Genomic DNA, 21,877 nt, shown 5'->3' with positions numbered 1-21,877 from the left:
TTCATTTTTCCGCCGGTTCTCAGAATATCACCGGCGCACTTATGTTGCCACAAGAGAGCGATGATTAGATAAAACAACGCAGTAAACGCATATCAAACCTTCTGTTACAGAAACATACTGTTCTTGAAATGCTGGGGCAAAACACTTTCCCGTGAGATGAACAAATCCAATTGAATGCTGAATGCAAGAACTATATCGTCGAACCGGGTTTTGGGCATGGAATTGAGCCAAAAGTTCCGTATATATCAGAGTGCTGTTCAATCAATGAAACAAATTTAGAATACAGAAAAAAAAAAAAAGTATTTTCTGAACACACTATTATACAGCTGTGACTAACAGAATTCCCGCACTGGTACTTCTCGTTTGAAATCCCAGACTCCAGAGAGAAAAATGAGAAATCACAAGTATCTAACGTACAGCTGGGTGGGGTCACTCGGTCAAGAGCGACGAGCAAGGCCACTGGTCAAAAAATCTCTATCAGATCGAAATTCCCGGGCCCATGGAACGGAAGGTGTGCTTCGCTGCTCGTGTATGAAAGCATAGGCTCGTCATGTCAACACACAAAAAACCACGCAGCAGAGTGAAGAGGATCTTGCAAAACCATCTCGCTTTAAGATTGACTAACATATAGTACAGGGACGAGCCCAGCCATTTTCCCATCCCGTCCTGGGCGCTTTTTCTTGACCTGCAGGAAGAGTGGAACGAAAATTTGAATGGAAGGGGATAAATCCTGAAACTTACAATTAACAGGAGAGACGATTAGTTTCGAAATAGGAGACGAATCATCCCGGCTATTCAGTTTAGTAAAGGTCAGATAAACGAAGCATCATATAGCATAGTCATATTGATCATGCTACCATTAGCGACAAAGTTAGATCCTGTAGAATAAATATGGGATCCAATTGAAAAGAACGTAACAAAATTTGCAAAAGCCCCAGGGTGTACTTACATAAAACCAGCCATCCACTTCATATTCAATTTCTACCTCTTCTCCTGCTGTCAAATTTAACTGCAAGAAATATCGAAAATAGTCACAACCACATCTCTAGACAAGCTGAAAGTTGTAGCTCAAGCACGCTTGAAGTAAATGTTTTATAAAAAGGGGGGCTACAGAAAAGAATAAATCAATTGTCTAAATCCAATTTGAGATACCAGAAGACTGAGAAAATGCTAGACAACTGCTCCCCTAGGATATGTTACTACGTTCTACCAACGTAACAGATTCCGAGATTCCCTATGAAAGTAGAAGCATAAAAGTTGTGCACAATTGGTAATTTGGAAGGTTAAACATTCAGCGATCAATTGTAGGTTGTTTTTCTGCTCAGTGAATAACCTCATCATCTCCCCCAGCGGTGAAGTCATACAGAGCTGTTCCAAATTGTGAATTCCCAGATGAAGTCCTGTCATCGTCCTGGGAACCAAAACTTTGGGAGCCATGCCCAGCCAAAGGATTCTCAAAGGATTCATACCTTCGCATAACAGATGATTCGTATGACGGAGGCTCTTCCCTAATCTGGGGGAAAAAGGTCAAAGTCACTTGGTCAGCTGGATTAGAGCGCCAATCAAAAGAACTGGCCAAACAGAAACTGGCATATAGAAAGAATATGATTGCGGGATTTTGTGAACTGACCGGAGAGCTTACACCCTCGTATATTGAGGGACCACCAACAGGCGTGCTGCTAAACCTGCTTGTTCCAGACCTCTCCTGTTCATTAGCAGTACAGAGGAATTATAGTTATTGATAACAACAATAAACCAAGACTTATCCCAATAGGGGTGGTTTCATCAAATATGTAATAGTCATTACAAAGTTTCCAAGTAAGCTTCTCAGTAATAGTCATTACAAACGCCAGCTCTCTTTTTATTTTGTTTTATTATTATTATTATTATTATTATTATTTGGTTATGTGGGGTAACAAAAAGTTGAATATCTTGATACAAATAATTTATACAAGTACACTTGTTTTCTCATGGAAGGGGGAACAAGAAAAAGATGATTAAGAGATTGAAAAGAAAGCAGACGCATTCTCACAAATAAATTTAGGGTCATCATAAACAAACTAAATGGCATAACATGCACACCGTTCCCTGTGAAGAACCATAGGATGGTTTGGAACTGAACAACGAAGGATAGTTCATTCCACCAAAGTGGGATGATATTGAAGTTTCGACCGATCCTGTTGATTCTGGGGAAGATGCACCAGATGACCTTGCATCATCTTCCTGCATATAATTCATGAAAGACATGGAAAATTAGCTTAAGGAATGCATGCAGCGTCCCTCATTCACTACTGCTATTGCAATCACTGAACACTTTAGCATAGCTCACATCAACTTCTGCAGTTTCCAAGAGTGTCTTCGCCCACATATCATCATAACTCACTGAAGGCCGAGAAAAGATGTTCTCCTCCTCAACATCAGGAGCATCAGTTCCAGCACCAGCGAGGAATTCGTTAACCTGCAAAAAGAATACTGATTCACTATATAAAGGGATCTAGGATCACAATGTCTTGACCATATAAGATTCTGCATGACACTTAAGTTGATGTCTGAACAGACCATATAATGCCTAGTAAATAAACAACCTAGTGAGGGAACACTTATTGAAGAACACAAATAGCACAAGGAGAGACGTGATTTAGAAATCTGCAAGATATCCAGCACCATGAATCAATGGTGCATTACAAGGTCAAAAAGGCAATTGAATTTTACAGGAAATGAGATTTAAAAAAAGAGAGATGCAGAATTATCTGAAATAAAAGTGTCTACATGCAGGCAATCTCCTTCTTCATGAAAAGGGTAATCCACCAAATTATCCTGAGGTCACAATTAAAACTCCAGAACATGTATGCAGATATATCTTTTAGTTACATGGAAGCGGAGAGGGGAATAATGAGACTCAAACCAGACCTCTTGCTCGGTAAAAGTAAACCCTCCTAATCACGTCCATGATTGACTGAATAAGTGACTTTAACAGGGCAAAAGAGGGGAAAAGAAAAATGACATTGGGAAATGACATATTCTAAAGAGTTCCAAAAGGAAAGTAATGCCCTAAAAAAATATATAACCCCCAAAAGTCATTCCAGGCGCACATGCAGAGAGTCTAAGAGAGATCAGCAGATTAATGATCCCAAGTTTTAGCTTTCAGTTTAAGCTGAAATAGAAGCAAGGCTTCCTCCTCAGAAGTAGAGGAACGATTTCAAAAGAGATATAGCAGCAGTTCTCTCTTTGAAGAAAAAAATAATTTACAAACAGAAACACATTTGCGAGCCTAAGAAAACCAAATTACATACCCTGTTCATAGCCGGTGCATTTTTACCCCACAAGCCGTCATCACCAAGGTTTGTGGCCCAAGCATTTACTAGGTCATCGTCTAGTGTCTCTGGCTCAGCAGGAGCTGGTTTGGAATCATATATTAGATCCGATATTCCAGTGGCAACAGCTGGATCACTCAAACCAGTCGATGCACTTATATTATGCTTTGTGCGGTACATGTCAATAAGTTTTGCACTGTCATAAGATTCAGGGCAGAAAAGCACAAGGAAGAATGAGTTCTAACAGCGATGTGAACTTCAATAATTACATTGACAAAAATAAGAGCAAAACCATTCTGGTTAAACATTACTCATAAATCTCCCATCAGCAGCAACTTATTCTATGAAGCTTTTCTTAGTAACTAAACATCAATCCAATTGCCTAACCTAGTTCGACCTCACTATTGATTAGGAGTTTTGCTGTATTGGTGAAATAGTAGGACTCAAGATTGTCAAGCCAAAAGCATTCTCATATATCCAGTATCAGTGGATTATAATTAAACTAAAGGATTCTTCTTTTCCCTGAATGATTCCCCAAACTATAGTAAATTTTGGAAGAAAGAATGAGAGAACTGGAAACTTCAGCGTAGTAAATTAAATTTAGGTTTTGAAACTCGGAAATTTTGCTACTAATATGAGCAATTGAAGTAATGAGAGATCCGACCGAGAAAAAAAAAAGTAATGAGAGATCACTGCTTAAATTGTTATTGGTAAAGCCAATCCTTTGAGGAGAAACTTCAGCAGTCTGATTAGCTGTTAGCTCTGGCTTATGTCATGATAAGTACAAAATTAACAAAATAAGTTCCCAAGATTAAGCTTGTGTTGAACATCAATTCCAAATCAGAACAGAAGCACAAAGATGGATTCTGAAGTGCTGAAACTTGATAAAGGTACAAAACATTATCTTGACGTACGTCTATTACGAGCCTCACAAATGATCCCACTCCAAGAAGAACATAATATTTAACAAATCCTATGGCATAAAAACCAAGGCTAGAACAATGAGGTGTACTGCCCCATGCAATTCAAACAAGAAATTTAATCACAGGGAACGGTCACTGCATACTAAGTTTTGTGGAAGTTCCAGCTGCATTTTCGTGAAAACACCTCGCAATATTAACCTTCATCAGATAAATTCTTTTAGACCAGGCACCATACTTTGAACTATTTTTTGAGGTACATAAGACTATGAGATTTAAAAACCTAGGGCCATCAAGCTTTCAATTACACAAATCAATTTATATGGTTATGAACTCCCAGGGATTACATCAAAAACAACAAGGGCACTGCAATCATTGTTTTTGATGAAAAGCAATTTCGGAATGAAAATGATTGAACACAATGTTTCCTCCCCTTCCTTTTTTCCTTGGGAAATCTACCTACATTATTCCACTCTTTTTAGCAATAAAGTCTACAGAAACAACGACCAGGTGTTTAATGCAATTGTACCTTATTGGGCCCAAAGGTAGGTACTTTGCTCTTGGAACATAACAGAACAGCGAAACCTGATCTAACAACCTCTCATGTGTTTCATAAAGCTTCTTCAATTCTTCATCCGTCCATTCCTTCTTCGCATTATCATGGTGACGAATGTCCCTGAGTATCCAAATAGGAAACATTCTTAGGATTTCTGAAATGAGAAATGTAGACACAAAAAAGTGACAAAGAAACTTACTTAATCAGCTCATCTTGTGCCATATACATTTCATCAAGAACCTTTAACATTGGACTTATTAAAACTCCGAGACCAGTACCACTAGCACCTTGATCTTCACCATTACTGACATGCATCTCTGAAATTTGAGACTGCATACCACCCTGAGCTAAAGCATGCAAGAATTCATATATCTGTAGTCTAAATGGCTCGCCGGACCTGATTGCCATGGTAGTGAGAGCTTGAGCAGCAATAATGCGAACCTAGAGTTTCAAGAGGGAGACTTAGCTTTATAAAGGAAATAAGGCAAAAACAAACAGATTTTACAGCTACCAAACTCAGGAGAGTACATTAGTTGTTTTCCAAATAACATCACATGCAAAGACTTGATATTCGATAGCTAGTGGCTAAGAGACAACGTAATGTTCCTACGTGCCTGTAGAAGCGGGCAAATGAATTTCCAAATTTCCACAAATTTCCGGAAAATCTGGGCAGTAACATTCTCCTCATAAAAACCTCCGTAATATACCTAATAAGAAAAATTCTTGAAAATTGTCTCCTTTCACATACGTAACATAGACCAGAACTTGGTTTCACATGAACCCCCTTTAGAATGAAATAGAAGAAGGAAGAATAACCTGAGGCATGATAATAGAGTACTTTCTATGTCTATTAGCAGGATAACAATGAATATCTTAGAGAGTCAATGCCTAAAGGATCTACTCTTATTAAAAGAATATACCCAATGATACAGGAACTGAGAACTTGCACAGCATCCCAGCCACACCATTTCTAAGTTCAAGGAAAACAAAATATGGGAATCCACCACGATCTCTGGATAAGAACAGCATTGTTCTGAAACCATATCTAATCTATCATATGGATAGCATCTTTGAAACTTGGAAAACATGGATTTTAGTGCTTAATTGTAACAAATTTCCTCATGTAAAGTAGAGCACCTGTAGTCAAGTGATCTAGGATAGGTGCAGAAGAGACAGTGCACCATCAGTTATAACAAACTTCTGCATGACTTAGAGAGTGTGACAGGATAAATAGGTTTTCTGCTGAGTGCAGCCAAGATGAACATTTTACATTTCCTGTTTACAGACAACATTTCACATGTTCTGATGCAGAAGAAGAATTATAAATACTACTTCACTGACCCTAGCTTTCTTTAAAGTGGGAAATTTTTAAGAGTTCGGTTGTGTTATGATACAGACAGAGGAGTAACTGAGCACCTATTAACTTATACCTCCCAGCTGCCACTGAAAGCACACCTCTGCAGTCGAGTTAAGGCACCAGCTAAAGTAGGATTACGAGAACTAGCAGCTGCAACCATTTTATCTGCATCCAACATCATCAAGGCAGTACCAGGAGGAGTTGCAGATTCCCAAGCATATTCAGAAGCAGCATAGTTTGCATTTTCTCCAAGAAACCAAACCTGCCCAGATATATATTCAATTATCAGGAGAAATACATCAATGTCCAGATGCAGGTCAAGCAAAAACTGAACCAGAGTTTCCAAAATTATTTAAACATGAGAACGAAAATCTTACTGCTGCTTGGACAAGCCTCTGTAGTGCAAGAGCTGATTTTGGATCGGACGCAGACACAGTATCAACTGAGGTAAGACCCAACATAGACCCGGGTTGAGGTGGTGGTAAATCAAGAACAACAGTAACTGCTTCCAAAGCAGTGTGCTTCCCATCAGGACCAGCTCCAACAAGACATGTCTGTTAAGAGGCGAAAAATACATTAATATGTGTTAATGCAGATGATATCATCAATAGCGACAAACAAACAGGTGAAAACGGATCATCAGCACCTAAATACTTCTAAATAAAATGTAGATTAAGATGTGAGACAAGACATATATAAAACTGGAAAAGCGAGACAAGAAAGACACAACCAACAGGTAACAAAAAAGAGATATAGAGAGAGATAACAAGCAAAAGTTTAGCTCCAACAGAGAAAAGAAAGCAGACATAAATAGGTACCATCTTTGCCATAGTTGACTGGCCAGATACAAATGGTAACAGGTGGCATATATGTATGAAAACAAGTAGATTGGTAACTTAAACGAAAAAAGCAAGCATTTGCCCATGTAGATGCACGCATAATTTATTGGTCAGAAAACATACTTTCCACAGTAATTGTAAGACATCAGCATCTATCTTCCCAGGAACTTTCGTTGCAAATATCCTTGCAATTTCAAGAAGAGTGACAGCCATATCTGGAGTAGCCTGAACAACAAAAGCCCGTAAATAGATGACAACATTATCATAGAAAGGGCAAGCTACTATAAGGGGAAAAAAACACACTGAAAAAATTGGAAGCTTGGGGACATAGGAGATATAATGGAAGCAAGCACATTGACTTCGATTGACAACTAATTCAAACAAATCTCACACAGGTTATAATAGATCTTCAGCAACTAGCCCTTTCATATACCAATAGATACTTTTCCCCAGGAAAAAACGCTTTTCCCGTCTTAATCAATGAATCTTCAGTTGCTTTCCAAAATAAATGGAGCAAAAGACAAAAGAGTGGGAAGTAGAAGACACCACCTACAATGGACGATGGACCTCTTTTTTTTTTTTTTGAGGTTGTGGGTTACTAAAGAACCACTTTTCACATTAAGCAGTATATTAGAATTAGTACAAGGAAGCAAAAGTCAGTTTCAAACAAGAACCAATGAAAATGCTTCAAAAGGCAATAAGAAATCTGACTTAGCTGGATCAGGAGTATAAATGCAGCAGTACATCAAGACTTATACCCACTGGTCACAGCCATGCTCTTTCATAAACCATTACGACAATTAAGTGAGTCACATACCTTAAAACGAGCATGCAAAGTGAGCAAGATGTCATTCAGAAGTGGTGCAGGCCAAGATGGATCCGAAAGTTCTGATGCAATAATAGATCCTAATTCTTCAAAAGATTCATATGGACTTTGCATCCAGATCAAAGCTTTGATCACCATTGCTCGAATATAAACACACTCGCATGCCACTGTTGTCCTCACCACTTCCATCAATGAAGCCAAGAGACTAGCTATCGTATCCTTGCTACCTGGCCCATTAGTTATAGAAGAGGTTCTCCGATGACCTGTATCAAATAATGACAATAATGTTCAGTGAAATAATCAATCCCAATCATCTGAAAGCTGATCCAGAAACAAGAGAGAAGCCAATATTGCCAACTTAGCAATGGCATGTCAACAAACTAAGCCACTGTAAACCACACGTATTATATAGCATCCAGATGAACAAAGAGCCCTAAGGGTCATGTCGAAAATAACAATGAGGAACAAAAAAAAATGGGCTATATACTTAACCTCCTGAAAATGGATTTTCATTATCTGGATCGACTGAATCTACACTTTCAGCAAACGTGTTGACCTGAACACTTTCATCAATATCCTGTAAGCCTAAAGCAAACGCAGCAGCTCTACTCTTCCCCATTTCCTGCACCACTCTGGCAGCAGCATGAAGTACTGGCCTAGAGAAGCTACGAAAAGAACTCTCCAACCTGAGAGAAACACAAGGATAAAAAGAGACTGGATGAGCCAAATATTTTTATCAAAGACATGATAAAGGTCATTAATTTGATTAGACATCAGATGAACAAAACATGAACTAGCTATACTAAAGATCCCCCAAGTCAGAAAATAAAGGAAAACAAGGTCTCTCACCTTCTCATTACTAATTTAATAAGGGGTTGTGGGCGCTTAGTCTTTTGGGATTTGTCTTTACTTGGCTTTGGTGGAAGAGCATCTTTTGATTCAGCACCAGAGTCCTTTGATGACACAGACGGTGCTTCCGGTAACTTGAGGATCTCTCTAGTTAAACGATACCAACCTGCAGCCCTTTCCTCAGCCCTGCACAAACAGGAAGAGTAAAAATATCCTGGTCAAAAAAATAACATAAGCATAGGGAGAAGAAGGTATAACTTTTGAGGTGTAATGTGAGGCGATATTGAGAAACAAGTGTTTGTAAGGATATAAACAAACCTCTCTGTGTTGTCATATTTTCCTAAAATGCATAAGATTGCCTCAAAGCATACTCTTTCACTTGGGTCTAGTAGAAGCTGATAGAGCACAGAGTTGAACTGAGATTTTATATCGGGCCGTTCTGCAGCAAAAAAATTTCAATGACCAAGTCAATCGTTATTCTCGTGGGCATATATAAACTATAATATGATTTATCAACAAACTCACCATCCAGTGCCCGAGCCCTGGAAATGCTGTGACATAATCTGGCTAGTGAAACTCTTGCAAGAACATCATGTAAATGCAAGACATCCTGCAAGGCCCCTGATCCAAATAAAAAAAAAAAAAAGCAAAAACCTTAGCAGCATAAAAGTGAAAATGCAGTCCCCAACCATCAGTAGATCAGCATGTAATGTGATAATAGCAAAGACAAGATTGCAACAACAGCTCGTGGATAAGTGCAGATATATCTGCCTCTCATACCCAACAGCTTGTTCAAAATTATTTGTGCAAAACAAAAAGAAATTCAAAAAAACTCCCTCTCTTCTTACGAATTGAAGAGAATTTCTCTTGCATCATAGCAAACATAGAGATTGTTTATTTTTTCCTTTTCTTACAGTAAGAAGCTAATACCTTGGAAAGAAGAAGATTAAACCTCATACAAATGTCGAATAACAGGTGAATAATTCCCAACTTCTCAAGGGGTAAACATGACTTTCAAGGTGGGAAGAGTGACTTCAAAGCAGAGTCAGAAAGAGAGAGAGAGATTGTACCTCCAGGTGCTACAAGCTTTCCTGCAGAAAGATTGTGTAAGAAGCATTAGACAGAAGAATTACCACTGACATCAATATAGCTTCTAAATAGCAAGGACAAATATGAGTTCAAACAATACTAAGCAAAAAAATTGTATGCGTATTCTCAAGTCACCTAATGCCATTGCAACTCCATAAGGATCTCTTGTAGCCAGCTCACAGATGATTTCCAAAGAATGCCTCACAGCAACAGGATCAACAAAGGAAACACTGCAACAAAAGATGAAGAATAGGTTTATGTACACTGTAAAGTAGCAGTCAATCTAGCAGAACTATGTATCTTCACTTTTCTGAACACCAAATCCCAAGAAACATTTCTATCCTAATTGATTTAACACATTCCAAGAGCAAACTAATGGAGGAAAATCTAACTAGTGCAGGTACACTTCCATAACAGAATTGTTAGAAGTATAAAGGAGTAAATTGGTCTTTAGGACTCTTAGGGTTTATTTTTGTTGCTGATCACCAATATATAAATCCTTTGTTACTGAATAATACAAGATTAACATTTCCTCTCACATGGTATCGTAGCCTCTCGATTCACCCATGGAACAAGGGGTTAAACAAGTTAATGAGGGAGGAGAGCTTTTCTTTAATCATGAGAGATATAGAAGATTGGTAGGTAAACTAAATTATCTCACAGTTACTCGCCAGACATTGCCTTTTCAGTTAGTGTGGTAAGCTAGTTTCTGTCTTCTCCTTGTACATCTCACTATGATGCATTAATTCGGATTTTGAGGTACTTGAAGAAGACTCTAGGGAAAGGAATTGTTTACCAAAAACCATGGTCATAGCAGAGTTGAAGGATTTTCTGATGCTAATTGGGCAGGTCATAAAAAAACTTTCATGTTTCTATTTTTTTTTTTTTTTTTTTTTTTTTTTAAAAATTTTTAAAATTTTAAAAAATTTTTTTTTTTTTTTTTTTAAAAAAGGGGGGGGGGGGGGATGGGTTTTTGATTTTTTTTATCTTTAAATCCGTAGTTCACCAAAGATGATAGGAGATCAACTACTTGGTCATTGTACCTTGGTTGAGGAAATCAGGTGACATGGAAGAGTAAGAAAAGAAGTGTTGTTGCCCGCTCAGTACCAAGTCAGAAAATAGAGCCATGGCACAAGTGACGTGTGAATTAGTGTGGATTCAGCAGTTATTGATTGAGTTAGGTTTCAAAGCTTTAGTTCCTATGCCTTTATGGTGTGATAATAAGGCTGCAATGCATATTCATGAGAGAACAAAAACATATTGAGGTTGACTGTCATTTTATTCGAGAAGCTACAGAGTGAATGATTCTTCCCAAGCACATTAGAAACGGTGAACAACTTGCAAACACTTTTACTAAATCTCTAGGTAATGGAAGGATAGAATATATTTGTAACAAGTTGGGCACGATTAATATCTATGCTCCAGCTTAAGGGGGAGTGTTAGAAGTATATAAAGGTAAATTGGTCTTTAGGACTCATAGGGTTTATTTTTGTTGATTATTACCAATGTATAAATCCTTTGTTACTAAATAATACAATTTTAACATTTCTTCTCACAAGAATAAAAGTAGCAATAAACCTACCTTAGTATCAAGATCGCATGTATACCATCCAAAAAATATACAAAATTACCATGATCATGAAAGAGAGTACATATGTACATTAAAGAAGCTAAGCCGAATTAAATACAGTACACTTGTGGATGTTGAAGACCCTTTCGCTAATTCATTACAATTGCACAAGAATAAACCAAAATTTGCTATAATTTGCAACATCAGCCTCAAGAGCCCTGCCCCTTAAGATGGCCATTCTTTACATGACATGAGAGCATGATTTGAACATGCAAATTCACTTAGAGAATCAGGAAACTGACAGGGCAATTCAAAACTAACAGAATTGACTAGTTTTTCACCCATGTTTAATTAAAAAAGAAACTTGTAATAATGTTAAAATATATTGGTACTAACATGAAATGACATGAATAACCCACATGAATTTGATGACACGATACGACAAGAATTATCATCCCTACCAGCTTTCTGTCTTTATTCACAAAAGAATTCCCTTTTTTGTCTTGAAAGACTTAATGTTTATTCAAGATAGATTTCTGACGAATATAGCTATAATTTAACCGTCACTCTAGATAAACCAAAACTCATACAACCTAAAAAATACGTTTTGAGTCTCCAATGAGTTGTTCCAAAAACATCAAGAAATAGGTTTGTTAGAGTAATTAAATATTAAACCACGCCTATCATCTAACGGCTTAAGCTTTTAAAACAGTTGGCAATGGTCCCACAAAATCTCACATGGTATCAGAGAGGGAGGTCCTGAGTTTGAATCTTTCTAGGCCCCTATTTTTTGCCTCTCCAATGAAATGTTTCCACCCTTAGTACTAGGTAAAAGACTAGACTAAGCGTGAGGGGGAGTGTTAAAGTAATTAAATATTAAACTGCACCTTCATCTAACAGCACAAAATCTCACAAGGTTTAAACTGAATAGTACAAATCCTCACTGTCATTCCTATGGTTCAGTATAGATTGAAAAATGCCCGATAATAAAAACTGTCGAATATACATTCCACAGCAGGGTATTTGTCACAAAAATATCAGAATACCCCAAAAAACAAAATCTTACCCCTGAACCGCACGATGAAGAAATGCTGGATTCCCAGGATCAAGAGGGAGTCTTCTCAAAGCACTCATAGCAGCATATTGCAGATTACTCCGGATGATAGACTGATAGTCCAAATATTACAAAATCAAGAGATCAGCAACATAACTTATCAAAAGTAAAAAACCAAGGTTCAACGGGCATTTACAGGGACATTAAAATTGGCATGGAAGAAAAGGGAATAAAAAAGGGTCAATGAAAGATGATCACTTTCTGCAAGACATGGCACACAAAAGTAACAAAGAAAGTCATGAATAATCTACTGAAGCTGATATTTTACCTCCTTATCACCACCTTTTGTTCCAAATACACCTTTCTTACGTTTTTGGTTAGCATCTGCAACCTGAAACATATATAAGTGGAAAAATATTAAAAGCTGATCACTTAAGTCAGCTAGGAACCAAAGCAGAAGGTAGTCCAAAACCATTCCAATACATCTAGAAAACACATCTAGACAGTACCAATGCAGAATGCATGCAACAATGTTGAATTATTGCAAGACTTGAAAACCCCGAAGTCAACCTTTAAGCCACATCTAACCAAAATAAACAGTGTTCTTGAAAATACAAAGCTGCTGCTGCTTATGATCCAAATTGCCATCTAATACTAAGGGAATAAAAAGGTAATCTTTTTCTAACTTAGGGTTAAGTGGGAAAAGAGTACTTATTTAAGCGCTTCTAACTCCAACTCCATCCAAGCTCTGAGAAACATTGTGAATATCTCCCTAAAGTATGAAAGAAGGAAGCTCAAACAATAGCATCACAAATTAACTATTCTAGGCATTTTCCCAGCTAATCTATTCAGACAGATGCCGTAGCCTTACATACCAATGGTGTATAGAATTCCTCGTCTCCCTTATCTTTACAAGCTCCGGAACGTATTCTTCACCCTATTCCCCAGGCCAGAGATGTCACCTAAAACTCCCAACCAAAAGGAATGCGTCATCTGTTGCTAACCAGTGGCACCTAGACCTAGACTTTCTTTCTTTTCCTAATTAGAGAAATCAAGCCTTAGTAGCAATCTACCTATATATACACTACCTAATCTAGCGAACTTCAGCAAAAAGCCAATTTAAGTCCACTTACTCACAACATGCGTCAAAACAGGCAAAACATCCCTTGAATTCATAGACTTAAAATTGTTTTTGTCTGCAAGTGAGCATACTATCAACCCTGTCACACGATACTCTTTATCCTCCCACAAATAAAATGTAGTTACACAAGAGATTAAACACTGATTCTAAATGATTGTCTTGATGTATCGTGATGGTCCAGCTCATCAGTGAAAAAGGTAAGATTTTACAAGTACAACCTTTTTAAAACAGAGATGCCACAACTTACAAATGGTAGGAAAAATGCTCAGATTTGATAACCATAATGATCATCCAAATATGTTCAATCAACTTCAAAAGATAGAAACATAAGAAAGGATTCAACAATTAATTCAGAACCAGGCAGATGTTTTTTAAGGGGCCGTAAGTTAGTCAAAAGTGAACCATGTCAAGAAATTAAGAACTTAATGGAGGTAGACAAACCTTACCATGGAAACATAATCAACATAAAAGAATTACATAAAACTTTTCTAAGTAAAGCATAATTTTTTGAATGAAAAATCATGTATTGACATCTGACAGACCTTGTCGAGAAGTTCAAACACAATTTCGTACAGGCTGGACAAAATATCTGTGCTGCTTGAAGGAGCATATGTAAGGGCCTTCAAAGCTTGCAGCCTCCGTGCATGGACTTCAAAAGATATGGCAGAAAGTTATCTCAACCATCAGAATTCAAATCATATCTACTCTCTGACAAGTGAAGCGAGCAATGCAGCAAATAATATGGTTTCAGGAAAGAAATTCCTCATGTAACTGAAAATCCTTATCCCAGGTTCCCAAACAATCATTTCACACGTATTATAATTAGCTTCCCTCCTACATAAATTGTCAACAGATCGGAAAGCAATCTGTGTTAAATAAGAACTTTTTACTATAAGTTTTTAGGATGAACTTTTTAACATAGTGTCGGGGCCAAGTTTCACCCCAATTGATTGCGTGTGTGTGGCCCCTGTTCATTGATTCCATAGGGGTCTCTCTCAGTCCAGTTTGCATGTGAGAGGGGGTGTTCCAGTATCCCAACATTCCCTCCACATATTAGCTTAACCTATTGAGTAGGATATTCTAGCATACACTATTTGTGGTAAATGGTATCACAACCAACAAAAGTTTCAATTTCATGGGCTTTCCAAAGATGATCTCGAGAAAAAAGAATGTCATACTAGAAGCAGAAGAAGAACCTAATGCAAGCAGAGACAGCAGGATGACTGAAAAAGATTACTCTAGATAGAGCCTAAAAGAACAGGGACAGAAAAGGAAACCATACAGAATTACAGATGAAGGTAAAAAGTTATTTACATTCCACATCTACAATAGTCGACTCTGTGGTGAGCTGCTTTACTACTCGTGGTACAACGTCAGCTCGAGTCACTCCTCCAACAGCATCCATGTCAGCAAGGGCATCCCAATTAGGAGTTGGAATCCCACCTCCAGGATTTGAACCTTGAGTACCAGTGTCAGATAAAATCCTAGCCAAGTAATAGTATACATAACGAAGGACACTCCTATCTTCACATTGCTGACCGAGCTGCCAGCAAGAATAGAGACATTAGTTGGCAAGAGAAACTCGCGTAATGAGGATACACAAGTAACAGTTCCACGTGAAACTTAACCAACAAAAGGTGCTTCTGAAGTAACACTATCATAACAACCCATCTCTAGATTTACCGAGAGCTAAAAGTACACTGCTCCAGACAAGTGAGTAACATTTCAACTGAAATAAACTTAACCTTTTCCAAGCACAAAATTTAAAATTGTTGTGCTAAAATAATTAGGCAAATATATCATACCAAACCAAATAGGCAACAGTTAAAAAAAAAATAGAATTTTTCTTAAAGGTAAAATGAAGAAACAGAGCACGCCTCCCCCCCCCAAAAAAAATTAAAAAAATAAAACCAAAAATAAATAAATAAATAAAAACCACAAAGTTCAAGCAGAAACATACCATGAGAAGAGATGGGGCCAAAGACGGATCAACTGAATTGTACACAGCCAGTTTCGGAAACACATGATGCACTAGCTGCTTTTGAGAACTTTTCTGTCAACACAAGACAAATGACACAACTCAGGAAATTTCAAACAGATCAACAAGAAATGGAAAATCAAAATTTAGACTTAGGGAAGGCCTTACCTGATCAGATGTTGCAGCTAGTTCATGAATACTCCTAGCAAGTTGAGAATAGGAGACGGGCTGTAAATATTAGAGCAAAGAAAAGGGAAATCAATTCTAACATCAAAGCACATATCTCCATGTAAGCAAGACTTTCACATCACTCATGCATGCTTAGGCCAGTAAAGATGCATTTTACTTGCTATCGACCCGACCCGCTTTAACCGTTGACCTTACCCGGTTTGACCGTTGACCTGACTCGGTGTAATGACCCGATTTCCGCCAGACTAAGATTATAAGCGGAAATAGACAATATTGGGCTCGGATTAGTGGCGAAAATGAATTGGGGTTGATGAACTTTGAGCGGTGGTTTAAGTGGGACGAGAATTATAGTTGGAAGTGGTAACATTAAATGGACCATTGTGGACAAAAAATTGGCGCAAGAAAAAAAGGGTCTGTGGCGAAATTGATTCACGGTTTGAGCACGAAAATCCCTAGCCAACCGACTATGCCCTAGACCCCACCTATAAAACCCCACAATCTTCTCTCTCCTCATTTCTTCCCCTCACCAAGAGATGCAACGAGAAATCATTATAGATTGATAGCTAAAAAGGGCAAATAACATGATGTTGTGGCATGAGGACAATCGACCATTCTGCAGTGAATGACAAGAGAGTGAAGGAATATCTGATTTTTAAGAGGAATAAAAACCCATTTGCTTAAAAAGACAACAATTTGCAACGTCAATTTTCCTTAAGAGATAAAAAGGGGCAAAACTCTTCTCTAGATGAAACCAAACAGAGATACTATAGTTTTACTGCATATATAGGCAATGGTTGAAGGAGGAAAGGAATCAAAGAGCACCCCTACTGTTCAGGGACATAAAATGATGAACCTAACAAGTGCCCAGCCAAAGAAATTTATAGCCAATATAACCCTCTTTTCTATCGATCATCGAAAATGAGTCTATGTACCATGGGATTCCACATGAGCAAAAGCCACAAGGCTAGCAAATAATTTTATACAGAAGCAAACATAAGCAGCCAATCTCTCATCTCGAGTTTCCAGCTAGTGCGAGACACCACCAAAAAAAAAAATTCCTCAAATTGAGGCTCAACTCCATCCTGCCTTTTATCTGCACTGACTTCATTCTCTTTAATAGTACATAGTGCATATATGTAGATGTTTTCCTCAAAAACTGAAGTTGTCATGAAATAGGTCCATAATCTTGATCAAGCATATTTCGTGGCATTCCATCTTGGATGTAAGCCAGACCTTGTGGACGAAATGCAGCATGTCCAAAATAATACTTAACTGAAAAAGAACGAGATGATGGGAAAATAGACACAATAACATTAAGGACGTGCATGACAACACTTCTGGAGTAGAATTTCTGCCCAAAAGTGCTTCTAGAGCAAAAAACCATTTGGTAACACAACTTCTAGAGCAGAAATCTATTTGGTTACACAACTTTATTTTTGTACTTCTGAAGCATTTTTTTTGCTCCAAAAGTAGTTTAGGAGCCACTTGAATAAGTTAAAAAAAATAAATTCTCTCCAGAGGTTGATTTCTATAGCAGAAGTGTTGTCATGCACACCCTAAAAGGGCATGCGAATTTGAACTCTTGACTTGTATTCTTGTTCTATCAAAAAAAAAAAAAAGAGAGACTTCTGTTCTTGCTCCTCTAAAAACTTAGGCAGCTACAAAACATGTCCACAATAAACCTCAAGCAGTTCCTTAGCAATATTAAAAGGGTTTAAGGTCTTATCAATCTGAAACCTTCCAAAAAAGAAAAGGGCACATCTAACACTATACCAAGATACAATATGACATGGAAGGCTGCTTTACTCACATACTTCATACAGGATGACTTTAGTGGGCCTTGTGAGTCTTATGCACGGATCATGCAACAACATCTGGTGCCACATGACAAGTTTCCCAGTGCTCTATACTTTCTCACATAACTTCACCATTGATTGCATCATATGCAATATGTATGAATATATAAAGTAGGAGCATCTATGAAATGTTTACCAAACTACTACAATTACCTAATATTCTTATCCAAAAATGCACAGCCTTGTTTTTTAATGCATGAAACACTACTATGGATCATTTGGTTTGTTCGATCCAAACAATTTATTGCTAAGAGATAGAAGTCCATAGTAGCACCTAAACAAAAATTTCACATCACCCCCTCTATTGAACATTCACTCTTAGTTACTAAATGAAGCCTTTTACATCTCTTCAAATTTGGAAATCAGCACACCCCAAGTCAACATACAAACAAGTGCATTAGTGTAGGATCCCTAGACAAATAAACCTCCATCTTGATAACGGATGAATTTCACTTTTCATGCCACATTTTACATGGTTTCAAATCAACAGCCTCCTCTATTGAACACTCAACTCTTTCTGAAAATGTAACCTTTCATCTCTCCAAATTCGGAAATCAACAGCATCCCGAGTCAATATGCGAACAAGTGCATTACACTTGTAGGATCCACAAACGAATCAAACTTGTCCATGTTGATAACAGATGAATATCACTTTCCTCTAAATTTGCATGGAATCAAATCAACCATCTCTTTCCTCTAAATTTGATCCAAGGGAACAATTAGCAATTTGCACCGCCTACAATTGAACTTTCCCCAGAAGAAACTCATACACCTTGGCGGAAGAGTGATCTCAGACCTAATTACAGCTCTAACGAGAAGGGGAAACTTCGATAACAGCATATATCCGCGTACGATATTAACCGAAATCAGACTGTTCAGACAGAACCCAGTTTGCTCCCTTTATCATCAACAAGCACTCAACTGATGCACTCAAAACAGGAAGGGGACGTGAAAAAGAGGAGAATGTAAAGTCCAGTAAAAGTAGCACTGCTTAAAGTCAACTAGGAAGAAAAAGGGACATGCCCTAGTCGAAGTGGCCGAGAAGTAAATCGATCAGAGCCGAACCAGTTGCAAGTTTCACGCGGAATCAGACAAGAGTGGAGGAGCAGGAAGGAATGACTGACCTTTTTCTTTTGCCTCTGAGGCATGATGTTGGTGCGGACAGCTTTAGCAGCAGAAATGGTGTCGTTCTGGATCTGCATGAGAGTGGCCTTCTTGGACTTCCTCTCGGAGGCAGGAACCACCGGCTTCCCGAGCGCCGTCGGCTGACGCCCCGGAGACGCCGACGTCGCAGTAGACGACGCCGTCGACGACGCGGTCGACGGATCCGCGGTTATGAGATCCATGAGCGTAGTCCCCGCCGAGTCCTGAAACCACGAGAAAGAGGAAGGGGGAGGAAGAAATTGAGATCGAAATTCCGATGCTCGCGAGAATTCCGGATCCCACGAGCTGCTCAGCGGCGGGATCTAGAGAGGAATTACCGCCATTTCGGTGGGAGACAGGCGGCGTGATCAGGAGAGACGAGAGACGATTCCTGCTGAGTGGCTCGCTGCTCGGCGCTGACGGCTCGTTGAAGCGCGCAGGCGCGAGAAGGAGGGGAGGCTCGACGCCGCGAGCTGTTGAGAATGGCGAGCGGATGGACTGGCTGTGGATTCGAGTTTCACCGGGAGAGCGCAGGTGCGACGGAGGGAGATACCGAAGAAGATCGCTGCCGCGCGGAGGAGTTCTCCGTTGAGGTCGCCGCTTCAAATTCGTCTTCGCGGTTGGGCTTGGGCTTGAGAAATTTGGGCCATTCTAAACTATCATTTCACGATGTACTATTGAAAATTAATTTGTTTAAATGAAAACAATTTCACGAAGTAATTTTCTGCCCTTTTCCGTATTTATTTTACTGAAAAACAGTCGACAGAAAATCATTTATAGTAAGAGAAAAATATGAATATTTAAAGTTAATAAAATGAATTTCCTAACTGAAAATGGATAAAAAAATTTCTTGAAAAATAATTACCCCGAAAAATATTTTCTTTTATTATGGGATTTTCCCCGAATCCGTTTGTTCCACTAAAAACTTTCCATAACTCAAAAAATATTTTTAGAAAATCCAATTTCAGAAAAATTGGGCCCCTTTCTAGTGTTTATTTTTGCTGAAAACAAGTTGAAAAAGAAATTTTTTTGGTATTGAGATAATGGAACAAATAGTCATTGAACTTTAATTCAATGTGCAATGTGATCTTTAAACTTTTAATTTGACCAATATAGTCCTTAAACTTTACCACAATATATAATGCGGTCCTTCAATTCTTAATTTGACTAATATGGTTTATGAACTTTTGGAATATATTCAATTTAGTTCATAAACTATACGAAACTGTTCAATGTAGTCCTTCCATAATTCTAATTCAAGGACAACATTGGACATTTTCTTATAGTTCATGGACTAAGTTAAACATGTTCCAAAAGTTCCGAAACCAAAAAAATCTAGACTTTATTGGTCAAATTAAAAATTCGGAGATCATATTGCACATTTGACTAAAGTTTAAGAACCATTTGCGCTATTTTTCCTATCATATTGGTCGAACCCGTAGCGTCCCAAGCCCGCCACGTACACTAACAATTTATAGTAATTCACCAGTAATAAAAAGAATAAACAGTTAAGCAAACAAAACACGACACTTTCTTTTATATATAAAGGAGGTTTGCCAAAGTCGGGTTTAACATTTTTTTTCCTTTTCAGCATGGGAGACAACACATCGGGTGGTATTCCAAAAAAAAAAAAAAAGCCAATTGCTCTATCCGATACAAAATAAAGAGACAACTATAACCCCACAAAAAATCCCATATAAACTCGGCATTCCAGGTAACTTAAGTTCTAACTAGTGCCATACATGATCAACTTACTACCCTAACAGTTTGGCACTTAAGGCGCCACGTAGTCGAAAGGTAATGGGCCCACAAGACCTAGGTCATCCTCCAAAACTCCGTAAACTGCTACATATACATGAGAAAAGTCTTCCACATCTAAAGCGCCATTCACCCCGAAAGTGATGGTAACTCGAACCATATACAAGTCGGGTAGCCTAGGACATACGTAGGGCTCCACGCTTATAGAAACTTGCGTGGATATCCCGTAGAATGTGGTCAATGAACTAGCCATCGTTACCTAAAAAAGAGTGAACAACAACGAGGTAAGAAGACTCAACAAGTCAAAGTTCCAACTCATCAATTAAACTAACTAAAAAGTGAACAATAAAACGAATTGCTCGGCAAGTTACCATCTCATTTATCATAAGTATCGCTTATATGCTTGCATGTAATGGATGATAATGCATCATGCATGTTATGTGTATGTGCACTCGTATTAACATCTCATTCCACCACAAAGACGGTCCAGATTACACACTCGGATCGCCCGGATCAAGCAACGGGGCTATCCAGATCACACAATAGGGCTTTCTCGTATACTCCATGGGGGATCACCGGGCACATAGCCCTTTTCATGTACATTATTGCATTAAAAACTCCACGCCATGAATGCTCATGTGGTGCAAAGTTTAGTCAATAAAGACATATTAATACAACACAACCAATTCTCGCACTCAATATAAATGGTAATCTACACTCGGCTACAATGTCATCAACTGCAGGTAATTTAATGGTGCTACACACATGGAGCCCACACTATTCTAATATTAGTAGGCACTTCTCTGGTACTATTTTCAAGTAAATGATTAGCACGTGAGAAACAAGTTGAAGGTGGTTTTATTCCTATTCCTTCATAGAGGTTACTAGACACGAATTACGAAACTCGAGGGAGCAAGACCCTCGTACAAGCTCCTTATTTATGTTACCAATGCGCTGGACTTGTACATCCTGGCACTTATATTATTGTTGATGGCTTATCGTTGGGACTTCAAGGCCAGTATGCATTATATATATAGACATACTCGTCCACCAAGGCCAAACTTCACGAGCCTTCATCTGTTCCAATACCCGCAGCCATACCCGATCCAATATAGGGGAGGAACGCACATGTACCCAACTTGCCAACATCCACAACGACTCTCCCGGCTCGGCATGCCACATCGCTTTCCTAATCCAAAGATTAAAATCCCTATCCTCAGCACCCCTACGAATCTCTAATGGCTACCTACCTTGCACAAAGCCTGTCAAAATCGAGACCCATTCAAAGCCAACTAACCCATTTCGCTCACGCACCCGACACTCGTTTAAACAACCTAAAGAGAGTTAGAGTGCCGACTTGCCTCGAATTTGGTTGCTCGCGTTCACGGGGTTGAGTTGTCGTTGAAAACAGTCGAGAATGTCGCTAGAGCGGCGCTGT

General features: G+C 38.5%; 1 protein-coding gene across 1 annotated transcript; it reads right to left on the bottom strand.

Moving 5' to 3' along the window:
* Positions 1 to 229: 229 nt before the first annotated feature.
* Positions 230 to 19,302, bottom strand: LOC115754984. Its single transcript, XM_030694199.2, has 27 exons — positions 19,020 to 19,302; positions 18,663 to 18,905; positions 15,662 to 15,721; positions 15,476 to 15,568; positions 14,830 to 15,058; positions 14,058 to 14,164; positions 12,703 to 12,765; positions 12,387 to 12,487; positions 9,886 to 9,980; positions 9,732 to 9,752; positions 9,187 to 9,282; positions 8,980 to 9,100; positions 8,662 to 8,847; positions 8,305 to 8,498; positions 7,804 to 8,075; positions 7,110 to 7,211; positions 6,525 to 6,701; positions 6,221 to 6,409; positions 4,990 to 5,231; positions 4,764 to 4,910; positions 3,294 to 3,510; positions 2,330 to 2,458; positions 2,083 to 2,223; positions 1,631 to 1,705; positions 1,334 to 1,513; positions 950 to 1,009; positions 230 to 685 (listed from the first exon to the last, which is right to left on the bottom strand). Exons 1-27 carry the CDS (start codon positions 19,023 to 19,025, stop codon positions 611 to 613), a joined length of 3,621 nt encoding a protein of 1,206 aa, XP_030550059.1. The 5' UTR covers positions 19,026 to 19,302; the 3' UTR covers positions 230 to 610.
* Between the last annotated feature and the right edge of the window lie 2,575 nt (positions 19,303 to 21,877).

The sequence above is a fragment of the Rhodamnia argentea genome, chromosome 3 (assembly GCF_020921035.1).
Source record: "Rhodamnia argentea isolate NSW1041297 chromosome 3, ASM2092103v1, whole genome shotgun sequence".
Classification (NCBI taxonomy): domain Eukaryota; kingdom Viridiplantae; phylum Streptophyta; class Magnoliopsida; order Myrtales; family Myrtaceae; genus Rhodamnia; species Rhodamnia argentea.
This window is presented reverse-complemented; position numbering and strand designations above follow the sequence as displayed.

What these genes read in the sequence shown, in the direction of transcription:
- LOC115754984 (XM_030694199.2), bottom strand. An exon ending in GACTATTGTAGATGTGGAAT is followed by an intron (nt 14,165 to 14,829) that starts GTAAATAACTTT and finishes TATCTTTTGAAG; the next exon opens with TCCATGCACGGAGGCTGCAA. An exon ending in GCACAAGATGAGCTGATTAA is followed by an intron (nt 4,911 to 4,989) that starts GTAAGTTTCTTT and finishes TTGGATACTCAG; the next exon opens with GGACATTCGTCACCATGATA.